Genomic DNA, 24,962 nt, shown 5'->3' on the forward strand with positions numbered 1-24,962 from the left:
TTCCACACAAATAGAGCTTTCTTTTAGTGGTATTTAATCACTAGTGTTTTTATTTTTTGTGCTATAAATTAAAAAAAAAAATATCTAAATTTTGTGAAAAAAAAAAATGCCTTTTTCTTTGTTTCTGTCATAAAATGTTGCTAAATTAGTCATTTTTCTTGATAAATTTTGGCCAAAATTGATACTGCTACATATCTTTGGCAAAAATAACCCAAATTAGTGTATAGAATTTGGTCTTTGTGAACATTATAGAGTCTACAAACTGTGGTGCCAATCACTGAAAATGGATCACATCTGATCAGGCCTTCAGTACATCAGGTGCATCCCATTTCTTGAGACACTAAGGGTCCGTTAACACAGGGGCAACTCAGAACTGACTTCAGGTCGCCCCTAGTCGCCTCAGGTCAGACGACATGTAAAAAAATCAATGCAAGTAAATGAGAGCCGTCTTAATGCACACTACTTAAGTCACTCCGACTTCAGAAAAGGTTCCTGTACTACTTCAATCTGACTTGTAGGTGACTGGTACCCATTGATTTCCATGGAGGTCGCCTCCAAGTCGGATCTCTGTCTATACGGAGGCGACTCTCACAGAATTATCAGCTCTCAAGAGGGAACTCCACGCCTAATTTATGATTTTTTTTTTTTTTTTTTTTTTAGCGTGGGTTCCCCCTCCGAGAGGATACCAGGCCCTTAGGTCTGGTATGGATCTTGGGGGGGGGGGGGACCCCCTGCGCCGAAAAAATGACGTGGGGGTCCCTCCCCCAGATCCATACCAGACCCTTATCCGGCTGGCCAGGAAAGCAAAGGACGAGCGAGCACCTCCCCACCCTGAGCCGTACCAGACTGCATGCCCTCAACATGGGGGGGGGTGCAGTGGGGAAGGGGGGGCCGCGCAGCCCCCCCCACCCCAAAGCACCTTGTCCCCATGTTGATGAGGACAAAGGCCTCTTCCCGACAACCCTGGCCGTTGGTTGTCGGAGTCTGCGGGCGGGGGGTTATCAGAATCCGGGAGCCCCCTTTAATAAGGGGGAGCCCCCAGATCCCTGCCCCCCACCCTATGTGAACGAGTATGGGGTACAATGTACCCCTACCCATTCACCTGTGGAAAAAAAAATGTAAAATAAACACGACACAGGGTTAAAATAGTTTATTGCACAGCGCTGGGGGGGTCTTCTCGCCGGACTCCGCCGCTATCTTCTGCTAGCTCTTTTACTAGCGGAGGAGCCCGGCATTCTTTGCCGCCGCCCTCTTGTTCTGACTTCGGGAGTCTTGTCCCCCTCTTCGGTTCTTCTTGCCGGGCCACCGCGCCTTCTTCTAGCTCTTTTACAAGAGGTGGCCCGGTCTTCTATCGCCGCCGCCACCGCCACCGCCTCCTGTTGTTCTCTTCTGGAGATGTTGCCTCGTCGCTGTCTCCGCTCACTATGACAGAACACGCGGCGTGTTGATGGTTGGCGATGTCCCCGCCCATTATGATGTCACAGTCCCAGAGGATGCTGGGACTGTGACATCATAATGGGCGGGGACATCATCCGGTGATGTCCCTATACAAGTCGCCGCACGTTCTGTCACAGTGAGCGGAGACTGCGACGAGGCAACATCTCCAGACCAGAAGGCGGCGGCAGCAGACCGGGCCACCGCTTGTAAAAGAGCAAGAAGAAGGCGTGGTGGCCCGGCAAGAAGAACCGAAGAGGGGGACGAGACCCCCCCGAAGTCAGAAGAAGAGGGCGGCGAAGAAGAATGCTGGGCTCCTCTGCTAGTAAAAAAAAAAAAAAAGCTAGCAGAAGATAGCGGAGGAGTCTGGCGAGAAGACCCCCACCCCAAGACAGAAGAAGACCCCCGGATCTGTGCAGTAAACCATTTTAACCCTGTTGTGTTTTTTTTTTTTTTACATTTTTTTTCACAGGTGAATGGGTAGGGGTACATTGTACCCCATACTCATTCACATAGGGTGGGGGGGGGCAGGGATCTGGGGGCCCCCTTATTAAAAGGGGCTCCCGGATTCTGATAAGCCCCCCGCCCGCAGACCCCGACAACCAACGGCCAGGGTTGTCGGGAAGAGGCCCTTGTCCTCATCAACATGTGGACAAGGTGCTTTGGGGTGGGGGGGGCGCGCGGCCCCCCCTTCCCCAAGGCACCCCCCCATGTTGAGGGCGCACGGCCTGGTACGGCTCAGGAGGGGGGGGGGCGCTCGCTCGTCCCCACCCAATTTCCTGGCCGGTCGGGTAGCATGCTTGGATAAGGGTCTGGTATGGATCAGGGGGGGACCCCCACGCCATTTTTTTCGGCGTAGGTGGATTCCCCTTAAAATCCATACCAGACCTAAGGGCCTGGTATGCTCTCAGAGGGGGAACCAGATTTTTTTTTTTTTATTCATTTCAGCCTTCGTTGCTTTAAAATATAATTTTATAGCAAAAACTCTATTATGGTCCTTTATTGAACTTATTGCTAATCTTTTTTTCTCTAAATTCTCCCTCTATGTACCTATATATCAGAACAAGGCTTTACTTAGCCTTTGCTGTATTTCTTAGAAAGCTTCAGAGACTTCCTGGCAAGTATATTTGAGACGGATTAACCAGTAAGACACAGGAAGGAGTTTACCAGCTGACCTCATTAGCACACACCCATCAAATAGGTTTGCACAGTATACGCAGAATCCCTCCAAGCATGTATATGCCTGACTGGTCAATGTAGGCTGCCACAGCTGCTATGTCCACATGCTAAAATCTGTGGGGACAGGGGGTTGGACACTGCCTAATTGGATAGATGGTGTCTCCTCCTATTCCATAGTTTTGTACAATCAGATTGTGTAGTGTATGGACACTTTTATACACCTAAAATGAACTAGTTGTGCTTTCAGTGCCATTATTTGTTAATGTCACAGCAAACACACATTCTGCCACATGAAAAAACTGTGCAACTCACATCACACCAGAATGTCCCACGAGCTACTTTGCCATGCGTAAGACAGCCCATTAAAATCAACAAGCTGCCCTATGTTTGGCCCGCGGAAACAAGCCTAAAAAACATGCACTCCCACTAAACTAGGTGTGAATAGGACCCGAAAGCGAAATTTATGTGTTTGTGTGTTTCCAAATGCAGAGCAAACCACACAGAAAATACATGCATTGCCATGTGATTAAAAAAAACACACTGCAAAATGTACCAAAAGCACACCACGCTCCACTCTAATAAATTCTGGAGCTTTTTTTTTTGGGACGATTGTTGAGCATATGGCAGCCCTCTTTCAGGGGCAGTGAGTTCCTGCTATGTGAACAGGGCCTGGCAGCTGTCTCCATCCAGTTCCTCCTATGTACTTGTATAAAGATAGCCATACACAATATTGGAAAGAACTTTGCCAACTAGCTTTGTAAAGAGTTTCTGGTCCACCTCACTGATACATACTATGAACAAAGGATTACTTGGGGGAGGGATGGGACTTTAAAAAGGACCAAAAACAGTAAAATAGTAGATTTATATAAAAAAAAAAAAAAAAAAAAAAAAAAAAAAAAAATATATATATATATATAAAAATTTTGACATAGAAAAAAAAAAATGAAATCAGTTGAAGCAAGCACATATTATATAAAACAGCATTGAGAACCAGTGGGTAACCTATAAACATAGGAATAGGACAGAAAAAATCCAATGCGTTTCAACATGTTTGGTAATACCTTATGTCCTCCTGGGGCATAGGAGGACGTAAGGTATTACGAAACATGTCAGGCTGTTTAATGCCGATACCGCCACGTTTATATTATCCCCTAGCGCGGGTGTATATTTGTTTTTATTCTAAACCGTTTTTTTTATTGTATATAGTTTTTGCTATAATAAGTACTTTGTATTACGGCCATGGTGGCTTATACCCCTGGTCTCACCTTATTTTATTAAATAAGCCCATTTTTTAATAAATAAGCCCTGGCGGCCCGAGTGTTTGTGTCTTATCACAGGTTCGCCCATTGAAGAGCCTCCGTGCGTAGCTCCATATCGGAGAGCGCTTCAAACTGTGACAGGAAGCTGTCAAAGTTGGAGACCAGGAGAGATTGGTCGGCTAACCTGCCCATCCTCTCAGTACGATCAGAAAAGAAGCGAGGAAGATCGTTTTTTTCCAGAAGGTATCGGCCACGTTTGGGAATTGGCGGGTTGTTTGCACACGAGGACGCTCTGTCAGCTTGAGGGACCGCAGTGGAGATCACACCTGGGAGACACACACTGATCCCTGCAGAGGGCTATTTCTGCTGGCGTTACCGACTCCGTATGTTGGGAGTCCATCAGCTGCAGTAAGAGTCCAATCTATTTGTGTTACCGGGAAGCCATAAACGGTTCAAGATTTGGAAACATTATTTAACCTTGAGAGAAAGATTGAACTTTTTTTTGGGACTTTCGCACATTTATATTTTTTATATCACTTCATTGGTCCTTTCTGAACTATTTATATAATATGAGTTTACTTTTCAACTTTTAGTGCAATTTCAGCATGGGATAGTTCACAATCTGTTCATAGGATTTATGCACACTTTATTTTTTTTAATTGCATCACAGCATTCACACATTTAGTGCAACATAAAATGATTGCAGCCATACTTAGTGGAGGGAGATTTTTGCAGCATATTTGGCAAGTTCAGAATCACAATGTATATATAAAATATGCAAAGTGGTTGGAGGGAAGCTTCAGAATGGCAAAGACGTTTCTATTACAAACTATGTGAGCAGACTGCAGTTCCTCTTTAACCATTTTCAGACCGGACCATTTTGCTGGCTTAAGACCAGACCACTTTTTGCGATTCGGTACTGCTTCGCTTTAACTGACAATTGCGTGTTTGTGCGACATAGCTCCCACACAAAATTTACGTCCCTTTTTCCCCACCAATAGAGCTTACATTTGGTGGTATTTGATCACCGCTGCGGTTTTAAATTTTTTTTCGCAATAAGCGATTGGTTTGAACAAAAGTTATAGTGTTTACAAAATATGGGATAGTTTTATGGCATTTTTATAAATTTTTTTTGCTAGTAATGGCGGCGATCAGTGACTTATTGTGGCGGACACAGAGGACATTTTGGGACCATTGTCATTTATACAGCAATCAATGCTATACAAATGTATTGATTCCTGTGTAAATGACACTGGCAGTGTAGGGGTTAAGTGTTCCTAGGGGCGTGTTACTAACTGTGGGGGGCTGGGCTTTGTGTTGGTGAACAGTGATCTCTGCGCCAATCACATGGAGCAGAGATCAGCGTCACTTGTTGCTAGGCAGAACGGGGAGATACCGTTTACGTCAACTCCCCGTTCAGCCGCTCCGTGAGACAATCGCGGGTATCGCCGCGGCAATCGAGTCAGCGGGACCCGCGACCAGACTCGTGCGCCGCCGCACACACGTTGACAGGGCGGCATTTAAAAATGGACGTACCTGTACGCCAATATGCCTACCCGTGCCATTCTGCCGAAGTACATCGGTGTGTGGCGGTTGGGAACTGGTTAAGAAAGCATAAGGACTGGCCTGTCACTGTGCATTGTGGTGCCTTGGTTCAAACGTGTATGCGATAGTATTCTTACAGTAGAGAATTAAAACCCAATAACATTTTTCTATAACCTGCACCTGTGTTAACAGGCTCAGAAGATTACAAAGTGTATAATGTAAATGTTATTTTCTTCTCAATATTCAGTTTTAATATTAAAAATTTAAAAAAAAAATAAAAACCCAACACACAAGCAGCACAAAAATGTACTAACTTGCAGTACTAATTTACACTGCAGCAAAGGGGCAAAGACAGGACACAAATGTGTATTCTGTCCTTTACATTTAATACATTCTTCTCCATTCTAGAACGTTCATTACTATCCATTTGGACTCCATCCCTTTTTTAGCTTTTTGATGTAAACAAAATTTAGTAATGGAATAGAAGTAGAGACAACATAGTCACTTTAGTCTTTTCTACTTTGTCTACTTCCAAAGTATTCCTTTTCAAAACTTTTGAAGTCTGAATCTGAGAACACAGATTTCTGTTGCACTCTCCTCTTCTTCTTCACCTTCTGGTCCCTTGCTTTCCGTCCGCAGTGCTGATTAAAAATCTGTGAGAAAAAATAAAATGTATATAAAAAAAAAAAAAAAAAAAAAAAAAAAAAAAAAAACGAAAAACAAAAACACAACCCAAACACCCCATCATGCTTAGCATCAAAAGAACATTTAACCACTTCAGCCCCAGAATGTTTTACCCCCTTCGTGACCAGAATTTTGCGATTCGGCACTGCGTCACTTTAACGGACAATTGCGCGGTCGTGCGACATGGCTCCCAAACAAAATTAACAACTTTTCCCCCCAAAAAAATAAAAGCATTATTTTTACATTTTGAGAAAAATATTATTATATATATATATATATATATATATATATATATATATATATATATATATATATATATATATCTCAAAATGTATTATCTATATATAGCCCAGGTTAAGCTGACATGTATTTTTGGGGTAAGTGAAAATAAGTGATTCTTGATTGGTTTTGGTTTGCGCAAAAGTTATAGCGTTTACAAAATAGGGGATAGTTTTATACTTTTTTACTAGTAATGGCGGTGATCGGCGATTTTTATCATGACTGCGACATTATGGCGGACACATGGGACATTTTTCAGATCATAGTCATTTATACAGAAATCAGTGCTATACAAACGCACCAATTCCTATGTAAATGACACTGGCAGTGAAGAGGTTAACCACTAGGGGGCAGGGTAAGGGTTAAGTGTGTCCTAGATTAGAAATAATGAGTTATTCCTGCGCTACTAGAGCAGTGAACCAAACAAGTGAATAAACTAAATAACTAAAATTGGTTGCAGCAAACCATACCCTGAAAGCTTAAAAAAACAAAAAAATAAAAAAAAAATAAAAAAAAAACAAACACAACCAACCAATATATGGTGTTGCGCTCCAATATATAAATAAAAATATATATTACTACTTAAATCTGAAAGTAATAAATCTAATCGCAACTGGTTTGTGCAATGAATAAAAAAAAAAGCAAAGTGATCATCTAAATATACACACACACACACTATACATGCAAAAATAGGTGCCATATATGAAGCAGTTCACAAAAATTTTACATGAAACTCCGTGAATAAATGATAAACCAAAAATAAATAAATAACATTTAAAAAATTAAAAATAAATTGCCAAGTCCGTGAGTGAAACACAAAAAGGCTTGAATATGTGACGAAGTGATCCAAAGTCCTCAAAAGGGCCCGCAAAACACCAGGTGCAGCGGCTCCTTACCTTACTGCTGAAAGGTAAACAGCAAAAAAGTAATAGTATCCTTAGTACACAGAAAGGCTGAATCTGTCACTTTGCCACAGCTGCAGTAAGATTTCCACTATGTTCTCCCATGGTATACCATATAAATCATAAAAGGAAGAGGAAGGAGCCCCAAATATTGAAGTATGCCAGTTTATTTTAAAACATTCTGAATAAATGAAAAAGGTACTCACAATAAACTGCGGCCATTTTCTGATAGATTAGGCTACAACTGCATACTGTGAACAATGATACAGCACTTTGGATACTATTACTTTTTTGCCGTTTACCTTACAACAGCAAGTTAAGGAGCCACTGCCCCTGGTGTTTTGCGGGCACTTTTGAAGACTTTGGATCACTTAGTCACATATTCAAGCCTTTTTGTGTTTCGCTCACGGACTTGGCAATTTATTTTTAATTTTATTACATTTTTTTAATTTTATATATTTTTTGGTTGATCATTTATTCACAGAGTTTCATATAAAATAATATTTGTGGACTGCTTCATATATGGCATCTATGTTTGCACGGATATTGAGTGTGTATATATTTGGATGATCACTTTGCACTTTATTGCACAAACCAGTTGCGATTAGATTACTTTCAGATTTAAGTAATAATTTTTTTTGACACTCTCTCCCTCTCTCGATTTTTACGTGTGACACATCACTTATCTCTGCTCCCAATCACAGGGAGCAGAGATTAGTGACACTGCCACTAGGCAGAACGGGGAGATTCTAAAGTAAACAAGCATCTCCCCGTTCTTCCTCCCCGTGAGACGATCGTGGGTATCCCCCGCGGCGTAGAGTCTGTGGGACCCGCAACCCGACTCACGGAGGGTCCTGGCTGGTGCGCATGCAATGGCACAGCGGCAAATTTAAAAAGGGACGTACAGGTACGCCCTTTTGCCCAGCCATGCCATTCTGCCAACGTACAGCGGCGTGTGCTAGTCGGAAACCGGTTAAGGTTGGGTTCACACTGGTCCATCACGACTGTCCTACTTTGCCCTGTGACATCTGTCCTACTTCCATCTGACTTGAACAGGATACGATTTTGCTCCGACTTTTGATTGGTGAAAGGAGACGTCGGACCATCTCAAACAATCCCAGTGTGACATAAAATTTTATATTCCTGTTGCTGTAATCACCATATTGGATGTCGCTAGCCAGATGGATAGGATGAGGAGCCGACTTTAATGATATTTAAAGGGCTGAAAACTGAACAAAGTAGTGCAAGAACCTTTTCTAAAGTCAGAGCAACTTGTGTCAGACAAGTAAAGACAGATCTCATTGGGAACCATTGGATTTGTACACGTCATGGGACATGTGCTTCCAAAGTTGGAGCGTATGTCGCACCAGCGTGAACCAGGCCTTATGCAGGTTGTGGTACAATAGAGATAAAGCTGGGTAGACATACAAACCAGTATACCATACGTTTAATGTTCCCCAGAAACGGCAAATAAAAATAGATTTAAAGTGTATGTTAACCCTAAAATCCTAACCCTATTAAATATATGCAAGTAAGGAATAGCTAAGTGTACAGTTATCGCTAAATAAAATGCTTTACTTTGCTTTTAATGTTGAGGGAAAAGGGATGGGATCGCATTTCTTATAAGCATCAAAATAAATAAATCACTTGAAATAAAAGCATAAGGAAGAAAAAAAAAAAAAAAAAAGTTAGAGCCGTCAAGCTAAAAATATCAAAATTTGTTTAATAGCTGAAGAAATGTATATGTATGAGATACAGAAAAATGCTATGTGAAGTCAACTTTGCTGGCTATACCAAAATACTTGCAAAAAAATAAATAAATAAAAAATAAATAAAATGGGAGGTTACTTTTTTTGAAAATTAAAAAAAGACTTACCTCTTTGACAACATTTTTGTTTGCAACAGTGCGGGATACAAGCATATATTTGAGATTTTGTGAAAGATAGTCTCGGGATGCATGTTTTTTATACTCCTCTGAGAAATAAAAGAAATTAGAGGAAAAATAAATATATTATTTAGGTGCCCATTTATAAAAGCCAGCACTATGCTATACAAATATGCTTAGTTTCACAATTCCAAAGCATTACATTTTCTTTTCAAAACCATGTGGCTGGCCTCTGTCATGGAGCGCTCTTAGGAGGAGTAAAGACAACCAGCAGGGACAGAACAGCCATGAAAACCTGATGCGTATCAGTGTCTACTTCAAAGATTTCCAGCTTGCAGGGGCATTAGCCAGGTATGGCATATACATAATTATATTGGTCCAATGTGACCATGTATAACATACCGATGGCCTGGAATTCTTTAAAGTGGTACTAAACTTTTACAAGTGAAAATCTACTGACAAGCAGGCTTTTCATAACAAAAGAGACCTTAGTGGTCTCTGCCACAAACACACAAACACCCCCCGCCAGCGGGTGATATAATCTGAGGCCTGTTCTGCATGCCGCTGCCATGCGACTGCTCATGCATAGGCACCTGTGCTGCGGCTATCAACCACCTGAAGATCGGTAACCTGGAAGGAAGACTGGGCGAAGATAGAAGCGGCCAAAGACTAAGGAGAGCCTTGTCAGCATAGCGCTGGAGGGCTCCATCTGCAGGTAAGGCTTTCATAATATACTAGTATGCAGTGCATAGTAGTACATTATGACCTAAGCCTACACGAGGACCACTTTTAAAAAAACAAACAAAAGAAAAACCAAGGAGGGGACTTTATTACCACTTTAAGACTAGGCCTTTTCTGACACACTAATGTATATGTACACATATATACACACACACACACACACACACTTGTGCTCATACGTTTAGCAACGTAAACCAAAAGAGTAATTGGCGCACAAATGAACATTCCTTTTGCTGAAGGTATTTGCCCATGTGACAAACTACTGTTTACATTGATGTCCTATGGTCCATATCAATGTGCCGCTGTTTGATCACTTTGGACTTAGTGGGGTAAGATACAAAAACAACCAGCAGAATGCAGCGCACCAGAGAAACTTATGATGTGATATGATAAAACATAAAAATCATTTATCAAATAGTTTAAAAAAAAAAAAAAAAAAAAAAAAAAAACAACAATGCCAAAGACATCCGATCCTCCTGGGATCTTAAAAGCAAGAAATCCATCAATCATAACAGAGTCACAGTGTAAAATGGCAGATGTTTTGTGATAAACCTTGCCTAAAGTCTGTGTTTGTGATAGCAAGGCAACACAACTGCACTACCGCCAACCAGCTGGAGCACGGGGGATTAATGTTTACATAGAATCCTCACCCAGAAAAGGGAAATGACGGTGCTTGGTGGAAAAAAACTTGCAAGGTGCAGATGAGAGGAACTGTGTTCCTGAAGTCACTCACTGTTAATAGATGGACGAGAAGACTGGGACGCCGCTGCTCTTAGCCTGTATATTTTTACATTAAATATACAGGAACAGTATAGGTTCAATAGGCGCCCCTGGCCATTTACTGGTGGACAATTTGGCACATCCTCCTACAGTTATTCACCCATCAAGGTATACACCAACTAGGGCTAGAATACCGATGGAAGTCAGATCCACACAGTATAGCCAGTGGGGAGATTGGATCGTGGTTATTGCCGAGAGAGGGGTAATAATCTAGAATTAAATTGGATTGTAAACATACTAATAAAGATAGGTTGCAATATAGCACCATAGTAAAAGGATAGAGTATAATCTAGTGATGACATGGTGACACTAAAATATGTGTGACCATAACATCTAAACCTACAGAGACAGGCATCAAAACAACGATAGCCTTATTGCATCAGTGTCTCTCTATAATTAATATATAAAATTTTACATTAATTTAATAAGTATGTCTAACAAAGAAGCAAAGCGGGCAAACCAGGGGTTAAGGAGACCTATATAGAGAGACAACCAGGCTAGGCAGATATTTGATAAAATAATATCATGTAATACAATACAGCGTCATTAACACTACCCCATGGCCAATGTCTCCATAGGATGGCTTATACATTAGTACACCAGCCCATTAGAGTGCCAGCAAATGCCGGTATAGGGGAAAATGTCTCCCATACTCCCTCCCCGTCAAAAAAAGCAGCCACAAAATCCAAATCCGTAAGACAATAAAAAGGAATACACATAGCTTGTGATTTAATTCAATGATTATGAAGCATGCCTACATGGCAAGAACCTGGCGGTTTTGTGTGGCACACCACACATTAGCACCAAAATGCATGTGTTGGCTAGGCGCCAACACCGCAATCTTAGGTGTCCACCATCCTACCAGAAGTGAAGGGTCAAGCTGACCCCTGACATGACTATCAGTCCGGGCATCCCTGGAAGCGTGCCTGCGCACTAATCCCGGAAATCGGTCATGGTGCTCAAGCGTGGACAGGAAGTGAGCGAGAAAGGGGAGACCTCCCTCCTCAAACTGGGGACGCATAAATGTCCCCGCTAATGGCCATAAGCTTCAGTGTGTACAGTGGGCAAGCACAGAGGCAGTGCCTTTCTCATCCACTTGATAAATGACAAAAAAAAAAAAAAAACGCTTCATGAGAGGAACAAACAAATAAAGAAATGTAAGATTTCTACATTTGTACATGCAAGATCGTTCTCTCCTAAAAAATGAATACAAAGTATAATAATGATACAGTAGTAATGTGCATCCACCTGTGATGGTCATATCTGCACCAGGTATACTACCTTTCATGCGGACATGTACAACAGAGGCACATTCATACAAATTCTGCTGTATAAATCTGAACATAAATATCTGAACAAAAAAAATAAAAAAATGTTTTGGTTATTAGAGAAATGGTTTGAATGATAATGCTGTGTTTAAACCTGGTGGGTAGGTAGGTAGCCCTCTGGTCAAAAATACACCTAGCCTCTTTCTGGAAGATACTATAGTTGAAGTCCACTCCCCTTAATTTTGTAGAAGGCGCCTCTCGGAAGAGGGCATCCCACCCCTTACTGATGTACGGGCACTGAGCACATTGACCACACTTAAAAGTCACCCTTCCCCAGTCACTCCAAGACCGGGAGCGACAGGGGGAAGGAGACAATGTACAAGACTGTCCCCTAATAGATCTGAATCTTCTGTAGAGAATTTATGGTGTACTATCCACATATAATGGGATCCTCCCTCACAAAAGAAAACGACAATTATTACCAGTTAGTTTGCGAAACACATCTTGGTGGTTGGTGAAGGTGGTAATGAGTTTTGTCATGGGGTGATTGCCAGGGGCCCTAGACTTAAACATAAGTGATTCCCGTGTATTTTGTTTAGCCCTCTTACAAGCATTTTTAAAAGGACATTCTTACTGTACCCCCTAGTTTGCAATCTTAGATACAGCGCCTTAGCCTCAAGCTCAAAATCCTCCTCCCTGGCACAATTGCGACGCAACCTCAGATATTGACTAAACAGTATGCTTCGTGTTGCTGGCTGTCGCCTTTCTACAAAGACTACTATGTATCATTCCATTGTGATTTAGGAAAAGACGAAGGTCCAAGAAAGAGATGCTTCTGGTATCCGATTGAATTGTACATTTTAAGTTAAACTCATTATTAGATATGTAGGTCATGAATCGCAAATTTTCCTTCACTAAGCCAGTCCAGATGAGCAGAATGTTGTCGAGATACCTCTGCCAAAGCATAATGTGGCGGAGGTACATTGAGGCTCCGTCATCGGAAAACAAGGCTTTCCCCCCACCCGACCCCAGTACAGGTTGGCATATGATGGGGCACATGAAGTTCCCATTGCTACCCCCTGTACCTGGAGGCAAGTGGAACCATTAAACAAAGATATAATTGTTAAGAATATGTTCTAGCAGAGTAGTGACAAACTGACATAGTTTCCAATTATTTTTATCTTGTTCCCTCAGAAATGAGTAGACAATCTCTAAGGCTTTTATGTGGGGAATGCTCGAATATAGTGCCTCGATGTCTATGGCTGCCAAGATTGTTCCTGGCAGCACAGCAAGTCCCTCGATCACTTTCAATAATTCTAAGGTATCCTTCAAATATGAAGGTAGGCTCATAACGTAGGGGCTTAACTGACTATCCACAAATTTACTGGCCGTCTCAGTGTGGCACCCTATGCCCAACACTATAGGCCATCCAGGAGGGTTATCCATACTTTTATGGACAAAACGTCATTGTAACCGGCCGTTTTACTTCTAAATACTCTCTCAGATCTTTATCCATGAGGGTCTGCTGATATCCCCAATTATGGATATGTATTGGGAACTAGCCTCAGTTAGTTTTTCATATGGGACAAGTTGAAACCATACCTGGTTATTTAAGATTTTGTCGCACATAGCAATATACTGAGTTTTATTCATCACCACCACATTTCCACCTTTATCAGACGGTTTCACTATGATATCATCATTATGCATAATATTTGCAAGTACTACCTGCTGTGCTTGTGACAAGTTATCAGCATAGTTGGAGAAGGTAAGGCCCTCGATTTGTTTCTTAGTTTAAGAAAAGCCCAGACTGCAGGGCATGTATGTAAATTAGGAAATTTCTGAGACTTGGATGGTTCTGGTGATGCCTCTATGTCAGGTTCTTCCTCATCTAAGGTAGAATCCATTTCATCTATGGAGCTTTCATTTTCAACCAGTAACTGGGTGAGTATTTTAAAGGGCCCTGAAACCTGGACTTTAAAGTCTTTATAGATATCTTCCTCACTACCCATTACCTTACCCCTGTCACTGTCAAAGATGTATTTATATGTAAGGTTTCTAGCAAAGAGATGCAAATCCTTTTCTAGAGTAAATTTGCCAATCATTTGTGACAAAAGTACAGGTGATAAGTCATAAGGAAAGATTATAAAATAGAATCCCTGTTGAGTGGTATCGGACAACGAATGGGTCGATCTTTCCTGCCCCACCTCAAATCTCCCCCCCCCCCCCCTAAAAGGGGCTAGTCCTTGGTGAGTGTTCCTGGATTGACTGGTTTTAGGGGTCACATTTTAGTGTCACCATGTCATCACTAGATTATACTATATCATTTTACTATGGTGCCAATGTATCACAATCTACCCTCATTAGTATGTTTACAATCTAATTTAATTCTAGATTGTTTATCAATGCTCTCTCGGCAATAACCACGATCCAATCTCCCCACTGGCTATATCGTGTGGATCTGACTTCCATCGGTATTCTAGCCCTAGTTAGTGTATATCTTGATGGGTGAATAACTAAGAGGATGTGCCAAATTGTCCACCAGTAAATGACCAGGTGAGCCTATTGAACCTATACTGTTTCTGTACATTAAGTAATGTAAAAAGCCCTCTTTATAAATATTTGCATGTATTAATGACATCTTTATATTTCATATAATATAGATGAAATCCTAGCTGTAGGCAGTACCCCAATGAAGCATTTTGCAAAACATGTTGGCTACCTCTACACATCTACGGATCTGATTTCATACAAATTGTCAACCCAAGGTCTAAATCATGTATTTTTTTTGGCTGCTTTGCGTTTTTATCTTTGATACCATTGAATAAATGTATACCTTTTTAATGAACTGTTATCTTGGGTGCTCACCTTTATAACAGACATATTCTCTCCACAAACAATCCCATTTTTAGAGCTTTGTCTTGTTTGTCCCGATAATAAATGGCTTCAGCCAAACACTAACCGTGAGTGAAAGAGGTTTTTAGGTTATTCATATTCTCTGAAAAATGGCCAAGAAATCATAAATTTTGCCAGGGTGTGTAAACTTACGAGCACACCCGTCACACACACACACAAAATATATATTGTCAAACGCATTGGGGCGCCTGCCTTTGCACGCACATGTACTTTAATGGCATCCCAGTCTTAGGCCGCAGGGTTCAATATTGAGTTGACCCAACTTTTGCAGCTATAATAATAGCTTCAACTCTTCTGGGAAGGGTGTCCACAAGGTTTAGGAGTGCGTCTATGGGAATGTTTGACCATTTTTCTAGAAGAGCATTTGTAAGGTCAGGCACGTGTTAACCCTTTCATTGCCGCAAACGACTTATGTCAGCAACAGCATCAGATGTATACAAATGCCCAGCTGTTATAGCAGCAGGGAGTTTGTTTACCTTTTTAAAAAAAAGTAAACTCCCGTTGTCTCCTTAACCACCTCAATACAGGGCACTTACACCCCCTTACTGCCCAGGCCATTTTTCAGTACTGTCACACTTTGAATGACAATTGCCCTGTCATGCTACACAGTCAATCGCATGGCTAAAGAGCCACGGCTCTTTACACAGATCGTTGTCGCACCATGTCCTAACAGCACTGCGCGCCCCCTGGGACACAAGAGAGTGGTCGTTCTGGGAGGCAGTCATATGACATCCACCTAGGAGGAGAGCCACACCATCCAGCCATCATTTGATGGTGGGCAGGCGGCAAGTAGTTAAAGAGAACCCGTCACCTGCACTATGCTATCACATAGGGAGCTTATACAAAAAGTGCATTTCAGCCACAGTTTTAAAGCTTGAAATATTTGGTATCTACTTATTTTTATTTTTTTACATTTTTTTTTTATTTATATCAGGAAATGGGTCCACATAGACCAACAGGTTACAAACTTTCCACATAGCTTACAGATAGCAAGGCAGTACATGGAATACAACATCAATACCCTGCTAGCATTATCGCCAAGAAAAATAAACAGCAGTATGTATGTGGAGTTGAGAATTCACATCATCCTGTGGTCTCACTTCCCAGTTTCTTTTTAACTAACTAGGCATCTACATTGATACCACTTCCAGTGTACGGGGGAAGAGTAGAAGCAATGGAGGAGGAAGAACAGAGGGGCGAAGAGAAGAAAAGAAAAGGGGGTATATCAAGTACGAGGGATAAAGGGAGAGGAGGAAAACTAATTTAATATTTTACCAATAAAATTTATTTTTTTTTATAAAAAAGATTTTTTTAAAAACAGGTTACTTGTAAAATCCTTTTATTTGAAGTACATCACGGGACACAGAGCCATAGTAGTTACTATGTGGGATGTCCCATAGCAATGCCAACTGAAGGGAGGGAGACACAACAAAAGTAGGGCACCAAGACTAGAGGACTTCTACTGTAGCCGACAGTAAACTGCAACCAAAGGCGATATCCTCATGATCTTTTACATCGATTTAATAGAATCTGGGAAATGCATGGACTGAAGACCAATTTGCGGCCTTGTAGATGTAAGCCATGGAGACTTGGTGATGCACTGCCCAAGAAGCACCAACATCCCTGGTGGAGTGCGCTTTAATATGAAAAAAAGGAAAATTCCAACTTTTTTTTTTTTAAGTCGTAAGCTTTAACAATCACTTGACAAATTCATTTAGCAATAGTATATTCCGATGCTGCCTGTAATCTTTTAGGACCATCTGGAAACACAAACAAAACATCCGTATTACAAATCTGAGCGGTCACTTTCAAATAGACCTTGACCGCTCTGACCACATCAAGAGAATGTGATGACCTTTCTTCCACAGAACGAGGTTCTGGGAAAAATTAAGGCAGAATATCCTGGTTTAAATGAAAACCTGACAGGGGCGTGGCCTGACGGAGCATGATGTAGGACCTACATACTAGGAGCTCCACAATTAATACTCTTCACCAGTGATCCTCCACTCTAACAATCCTGCCATTCGAGCGGGCAGCCTGTCTGGGGCCCCTCTCCATACCCCACTCGTCCTTTGGCCCTCTGGTGACCCAATCGGAGCGGCTGCGCTCAGGCGAGTCCCTGGCTTCGGCCTACACACGGAGGCCGTGGCCATCTCGGCACACCCATCTTCAGGACCAGCGCTGGGCCCTGAGCGGACAGACATCCTCCCGTCCTGCCTAGCCCCTTGGTATTGTTGGCCATCCGCCCACAGAGTGGAGGGGTGACCCTGTTAAACAGGCTCTATGTGGCGGCAGCACCTAGGCGAGCTCCCGGCTTCGGCCTACTCACGGGGGCTGCGGCCATCCTGGAACACCTGTCCTCAGAACCAACGCTGGGCTCTGTGCAGACTGATGTCCTCCTATCCTGCCTGGACACCTTACATTGTTGGCCATCCAACCACAGAGCGGAGAGGTGACCCTGTTGACTGAATTCTGCACTCAGGCAAAACCACGGCTTTGGCCTGTACACAGAGGCCCGCTGCCATCTTGCTACACCTGACCCTCAGGAAAGCTCTAGGCCCTGTCTGTTGCCCCCTCTCCATCCTGCCTGGCCTGCCCTGATGTGCCCACACCATTACATCCGAACATCAAGTCCCCCCCCCCCCCCCGAAGAGCCAAAAATCATCCGCAGCAAAGCTTGCGCAGTACAGTCGGAACGAAGGAGAGGAGCCGGAGGAAGATGGCGGTGCTGAGAGGACAGGAGGGCAGGGAGACACGGAGAAACTACTAGAAGCAATCACACTCTGCAGGACGTCCCTCAGCGCCCAGATTGAAGGGGTTAAGATGGACATGTCTTTGATTAGACAAGATTTTCAGAAAATCTGTGACCGGGTCACAGACGGAAACCCGAATCAGCACGGTTGAAGACGTCCTCCCGCTATTGCAGGCCTGGATCTGAACACATGCAGAGACAGATTAACTAGCTGCTCGCCAAGTAAATGAAAACCTGACACTACCTTTGGTAGGAAATTAGGATGAGGCCGCAATACAACCTTATCCTTAATCAAATATGGCTCTTTAAAAGAAGGAGCAGACAACGCTGATATTCTTTTCTTGCAGAAGATATGGAAACCAAGAAAATAATTTTCCTTGTCAATAGGACCAAGGAAATATCTTGTTTTGGCTCAAAAAACTGTTTCTGTAATGCCGACAGGACTAAATTCAAGTCTCAAGGGTTCAGGGGTGACCTAACTGGAGGATTAATCTGTGTTACCCCCTGAATAAAGAATGAACCAGAGAGTGTGAAGCAAGTGGTTGTTGAAAAAACACAGATAAAAAGCCGACACCTGGCCTTTGATAGTACTCAAGGCCAGCTTCATTTCCAATCCCATCTGCAGATATTCAAGGATTCTACCCACGACATATTTCCTGGGGTGCCAACCCCTGGATTCACACCAAGAGACATGTGCCTTCCAGACTCTATAGTATATGGACTCTGGAGGCCGGCTTCCTAGTGTTAACCAAAGTAGAAACTACTGAAGCTGACAGTCCATGGTCTTTCAGAATGCGGATATCAATAGCCAAACCGTTAAATTTAGCGTTTGTAAGGAAGGATGGAATACCGGACCTTGCGAGAGGTGGTCTGGCCATAGTGGTAGAGTCCATGGGTCCCCTACCGCCATCTTTACAATCTCTGCAAACCAAGGTCTCCTGAACTACAAGAATCACCTCCTTCCCTTCCTGCTTGATCCAGCGAAAAAGGGCGCGGAAGCAGCAGCAGAACAGGAGGGAACGTATAGATCAGTGAAAACTGATCCCACGGAAAAACCGAGGCATCTGTTCCGCATGCCATCAGATCCCTTATCCTTGACACAGTTTTCGATCTTGTTGTTGAACCTGGATGCAAACAGATCCACGTCTGGCATTTCCCATCTTTGACATAGTGACAGAAAGATGTTGGGGTGAAGAGACCATTCTCATAGGAACAACTGTTGGCGACTCAAGTAGTCCACTAGCCAATAGTCTATCCCTGGAATGAAGATTGCTTACAGACAAGGAATGTTGTCTTCTGCCCAAGATAGGATACGATTCAACTCTTTGGGCCGCACGACTTCTCATGCCCCCTCGGTGATTGATATAGGCCACCGCTGTGGCATTGTCGGACTGGATTCTGACAGGACAATTCCATAGTCTGGGCACCCATGCCTTCAGAGCCAGGCCTACTGCTCGAATCTGTAGAACAATGGGCAAGGTGATGGGCAAGGTTGTTTCTGATTTGGACAATTTCCTTTGGACAGACGCTTCTTCCAGGACTGCTCACCAGCCTAGAAGGCTGGCACCTGTTACCATCTTCCAGGTAACTGGTAGAAAGGATTTTCCCTTTTGAAGATTCTTGGATGTCAACCACCAATTGAGGCTCTGACACACTTTGGGAAGGCCAGAGCTTGGATCTTCTTGTTACAAGTTGACAGGATACTGTTTTCCAGCAGTCTTGAATGAAACTGCACATAAGGAATGGCCTCGAAAGAAGCCACCATCTTTCCCAAAAATTTCATGCAAAGTTGAATAGAAGGATTCTTTGTTTTGACCAACTGAATCAGTTCCCTTATGGAACTGATCCTTTCCTGGGGCAAAAACACCCTCTTCTGAACTTTATTATCAGGCCCAAGTACTGAAATCTCCTCAATGGTTTTAAGGAGAATCTATCTATGTTGAGAATACAACCTAGGTATTCCAGATAGCCGACCGCGGGGACCGAACTTTGGTTTAAGTGGGCTACTGACTGATCTATCAAGAGTAGATTGTCCAGGTAGGCTAGTATTGTTATACGTCGAGCCCTTAGTCCGGCTAAAGGAGGAGCCAGGACCTTTGTAAACACCTGAGATGCAGTAGCTAGACCGATGGGCAGAGCTACAAACTGAAAATGAAGATTTTCTACCTCGAAGCGTAAATATTTCTGGTGAGTGGGGAAAAATCAGCATATGGAGATGAGCATCCTTGATGTTGATTGACGCCAGAAGTTCTTTACCTTGTAGGATGATGACAACTGATCGGATTGACTCCATGTGAAAAGAGCGGATATTCAAAAACAGGTTTAGATCTTTGAGATCTAAAAGGGGTCCGACATCCCAGTTTTGTTACCGAGAAAAGATTTGAATAAAAACCCTAATCCTCGCACTTCCAAGGGGGCTGCCAATATCACTCTTTGGAGACAGATGATCCAAAGCTAGAAAGACTTTTTTTTACAGATTTTTGGGGATCTGAGAAAACAAGGAGGTGGGAATTCTCTGAATTCTAGTTCGTAACCTAGGAGATATTGAAGAAGCCCCTCTGTCTTGACATTGTTCCTGCCAGACCCTCGAATACTGCAGATGTCTCTCTCCCCCCCCCCCCCCCCACTCGAGCGAGCGCGCCCCTCCATAAGGGGGTTTGAATATTTTATTTTGTGGGTTTCCTCACCCAGGGCCTCTTCTGAACCTGGGACTGACCCTGGAGGTTTACCTCGAACCTGACGGTGGAGGCAGTCATGACTGCCTGGAGGCTGATGCTCCGGGCACTGAAGAATCTTGTTTAAAAAGAAAACTGCTTAAACTTTTTCTTAACCGGTAAAAAAGGGACCCCCCCCCCCCCATTAGAAATTCTTTGGATGTATTCATCCAGATTGTCACCAAAAAACCGTTAACCGTGAAATGCGAAACTGGCCAAGAGCTTTTTGGATTGCGCTTCGGCTGACCAATTTTTCAACCATAAGATTATATGCACATGGACCAGCCCTAACATAAGCAGTGAGGCCAGGAGAATAGAATCTTTCATAGCGTCTACGGTAAAACACAACACCTCTGATATCCCGGACAAATCTTGGGCCTGCTGACCAAGAATAACCTTGAGTACCTCTATAAATTGGTCCTTTAAGGATCGAGATACCCCGATCGCTGACATGGCTAGCTGAACCACTGAACCTGCAGGCGAAATAGTTTTTAAAAAGGGAATTCCAACTCATCTCTTGAACCTAACCCTTCAGTATTTGAGCATTATCTACTGGACAAGTCAGGTTTTTGTTCAGAGGATATAGCAGAGTCAATAGCTGGAATCCCCCATTTCTTGAATGAATGAACGAATGAAATATTTGTATAGCGCACAACGCGAACTGAATCGTTGTCAACTAGAAGAGGAAGGTCTTGAGGTTTTTTTTCCCCTAAAGGCCTGGTGGTTTTCTTCCAGGCAGATGTTGGTTGGTAGAGCGTTCCATAGCCGAGGTCCTTGGATAGCGAATCTCCGATCCCCCTTCGATTTGTACCGCTTACTAAACTCTTCCTCCATAGGAAGTGTTGAAAACTTTTTTGGAGAAAAAAAAAAAAAAAAAAAAAAAAAAAAAAACTTTATCTGGGTGCTCCCACTCAGAATATATAACCTTTTTTAGTCATGAATGGGTAGGAAAAGCATGAACAGTTTGATGAGGCTTTAATGAACCCAAACCTTAGAAATGTGCTCACCGACTGACTCCGCTACTGGTAGCAAAAATCTGGAGCGGACCAATTCAGTGAGAGACTGTACCAACAATCTTTCTTGCGAACCTGATCCTTCCTTATTAGGTTCTTTGCAAGAGGAGTCACCAGCCTCTTCCTGGTGCCCTGAGAGAAAATTCATCATCTCTCGCCCCTTGTTCCTTAGTCAGAACAATGGATAGGGACCTGTTCCTCTTAGTCCCACTCTGGGATGCGATTAAAGCATCAATTCTTTGCTACAAGCCTAAAATGGTTGAAGAAAAAAAACCTCCTTAGTAATATATACAGGGGCTGCAGTGTTAAGTGCAGCTGCAACACTCGTCACTCCTGATAGCTCACTCTGACCAGCCATATTACTCTCAGGGTTTTTTCGAGATGGTTCTAGGCTTCTGTGTGACTGTGGAAGACTTTCTAGAGACCATTTTGAGATGTTTTTGCCCACCTCCTTCCGACCATAGCCCGATGCACAAAAGCAGGCGGTGGAATGCATCCACTGCTTGAACAATAGCCCAGCCTTGTTGCTGCCATCAATGCTCAGCCTGATGCAGTCACCAAACCTCTTTCAAGCCACCTTTGCTCATGTCCCTCCGCAGCTTGCAGCAGCAACAATGGTGCCTTTTAAACACTCTACCGCGGTGGGCGTTGGAGGACTCCAAGATCACACCAAGTCCCTCCCCCTGTTGCCTACAACCCCTCTCCTTTTGAAAAAGCCTTTCCCGTGTGAGCTTACGATCCTATGGAAGCCACCGAGTAAGGCGGTGTGCCATTCGCGCTTTTTTTACGCTGCATCTTCACCGTAACGAGGGGAAAAAAAAAAAAAAAAGGCATGGAGGGCATCTGGTAGTGAGGAAATCCCCCCTGACTTACCAGAGGTTAACTGCTGACTGGAGGAAAGGAATTTGCTGTTCCTGGACACATCGTGGGCTCTCAGAGAAGCATGAGATGGTGACACAGGCATGACAACATTCACTGAATTTACAGGAGACGTAAAAAAAAAAAAATTCTTAGAAAACTCCACTTACCTTTCCCACCGTAGGGTTTTTTCTGTAGTAAAACCAACAGACCCAATCTTCACGGTGGGTTCCGTTAAACCTTCAGGAGCTGGGGATCCTTGGGGAAACCCACAATCCTGGACCTGTAATAGCACCACCGCCAGTAAAACTTTATGGCCTTACTACCAAAAGTACTGGATCTCAGAGTCCAGCTCCCTAAAAGAAGCGTTCACAGGCAAGACACTTTGAATGGATAGCCCCAACAAGGATTGCTCCAGTGGAGCTCAGCACATCTTTACTTGTGAACAACATTTTAGATACTAGCAAAAAAAAAAAAAAAAAAAAACGGAGGTACTCCCAGTAGTGGGAGGGGGTTATATAGGGAGTGCACTTTTTGTCTTAGGGTGTGCCAGTGTCTATCACTTGAAGGTGGCCTATAATCCACATAGTAACTACTATGGCTTTGTGTCCCATGATGTAAAATTATATTGGGTTTGTCTAGTAAAAAACGCAGATCGTTCACCTGTTCCCCCGTCCCAATCCCACCCCCCCATTCACAAGCCTTACCTACTGCTGATTTAACAACTCTGTTTTTGGCCGTCGCTCTCTGATTTTGTGGCTGTCCCTGAGGTTTCCTTTTTCGGAGCTGCTTCTTCATTCCTATTTTGTTGCTGTTTAAGGCATCAGTCTGCTTGTGCTTTTTTGGTTGCTTTTTGAAACCTAGATTTTCATACATAAAGAATTGAATGTTACAAAGTAAAAAAGGCTGACAGTGAACCATAAGCCAAGCTGGACAACAGTACACATGATGGGAGAATAAAGGGCAACACTCAGATACTTAGAGCCATAGTGGAAAATAAAGGAATTTTTGATTTAAATATCAGACATTTCTTTTGATTTTTAGCAAATTTAAAAAAAAAAAACGCTTTTGGAGTAAAATTAGGAGTTACCTACTGGTAATGTCTTTTCCAGGAGTCTTTCAAGACAGCCACCTATGAGAGACCTTGGCTCCTCCCTTCTGAGGAAAAAGCCTAGATTTAAAAAGCACGCTTCCTCGCCAGCACCTCAGTTCTTCAAGAGCAAATGCGGCCAGCTGGGGAGAGGCACAAGAACGCATCATACACCACAAATTACTTTTTGATGGTTCCTGAGTCAGGAACCCAAAAAGGAAACCAAAAAGGGTGGATACACTATGCTGTCCCGAATGACTCCTGGGAAAGACATTACCAGCAAGTAACTAAATTTTCCCATTTCGTCTTTCAGGACAGCCACCTATGAGAGGACAAGCAAGCATTTACCCTTAGAGTGGGAATATGGCTTACAGTACTGTGTCCAAAGAGCTTGATCCCTTTGCCGACAAGATCAGCCTCTAGTGTCAAGTAAAAGGTGGGAGAGCTGAATCGCGATGCTGCACAGATCTGGCATAGAGAAGTATCTTTTCTGAGATCTTCCTACATATACGCTTGTCCGATTGTTAGCTAATGCCATCTTGCCCAGGTACTCCTAGAGATTTGAACCCTTACTTTAGTTCCTACAAAACAAGGAAGGAAACTCCTTGACATGAACCAAAATTCAAAAGAAAGATCCCAAGAGGACCTACAATAAGTAAAGTTTGGTCCTACTTGGGAGACTGCAGACCTTAAACTGGTCCAGCTGCAACACCTCCAAATCTCAGGTAAGTGGAGCATAACATATAATCTTGAGGGATCCCTCTTAGTAGCCAGACCACCAGGTTCCCAGAGCCCTCAGGACAGAGAAGCGTGGTCTTTTAAGCCATTGTGATACAAAGAATGACCATAGTGTTCTATGCCCACCGGTAAGACTGCAGGTGGGCGAGATGGCATAGCACCTGGGGAAACGTCAGCTCTAAGCGACAACATCTACCCAAGAGCACCAACCCTTTACTAGTTTAGGCCCAAAGAGGACGTTTTATGGGAGGAAAACCGGAGTTAGACTTACCGGTAATTCCTTTTTTAGTGGTCTTCCAGGACAGCCCTTGAGAGATGGAGTCCCTACCATTGCCACAGGAAACACATTGCCACAGTTTAAAAGGCGGTCCCTCAGGTTCCTGGCCAGTCATTTACCAAGAACCAAAAAGGATGGAACTGAAAAATTATAACCATAACAGGTAATAACATTAATACATCAAACGCAATTCAAGGGTGGGATCATGCTGTCCTGGAAGACCACTGGAAAAGGAGTTACCGGTAAATCTAACTCCAATTTTCCCCAGTCGTCCTCCAGGATAGCCCTTGAGAGGATCCCCAAATACTTACCAGATCAGGAGGAGACCACAGCATCAAGGACTTTTCTCCCAAAAGCCTGATCCTGACTAGACATTAGGTCTAGCCGATAATGGCTTGTAAAAAGGTGGAGAAGCTTGACCATGTGGCTGCTTTAAATATTTGCTCTGAGGTGGCACCAGCTCTTTCTGCCCAGGATGCCTAGAGTGCCCTTGTGGAGTGGGCTTTAACACTCCCCCAGGAGGAACTCTATACCCTTCTGCAATATCTAGCCTGATCCACAAAGCTATGGTGACCTTAGTAGCCTTTGGTCTCTTACGTTATCCAGAAAAAGAGGATAAAAAGTAAATCTAACTCTAAATGGTTTGGT

At 43.1% G+C, this 24,962-nt stretch overlaps 1 protein-coding gene across 1 annotated transcript in view; it reads right to left on the minus strand.

The window, feature by feature from the left end:
* Positions 1 to 4,501: 4,501 nt before the first annotated feature.
* The window catches only part of RPS19BP1 (ribosomal protein S19 binding protein 1), a 45,791-nt gene continuing 25,330 nt past the window's right edge, over positions 4,502 to 24,962 (minus strand). Inside the window, exons 2-4 of the mRNA XM_077452402.1 lie at positions 22,917 to 23,069; positions 9,159 to 9,256; positions 4,502 to 6,070 (exon numbers count right to left, since the gene is read on the minus strand). Coding sequence (XP_077308528.1) covers positions 5,924 to 6,070; positions 9,159 to 9,256; positions 22,917 to 23,069 — 398 coding nt within the window. The 3' untranslated portion in view covers positions 4,502 to 5,923. The remainder of the gene's footprint in view (positions 6,071 to 9,158; positions 9,257 to 22,916; positions 23,070 to 24,962) is intronic.

Source organism: Lithobates pipiens, unplaced genomic scaffold (assembly GCF_037356315.1).
Source record: "Lithobates pipiens isolate NorthernLeopardFrog02 unplaced genomic scaffold, aLitPip1_a1.2 Scaffold_23, whole genome shotgun sequence".
Lineage (NCBI taxonomy): Eukaryota > Metazoa > Chordata > Amphibia > Anura > Ranidae > Lithobates > Lithobates pipiens.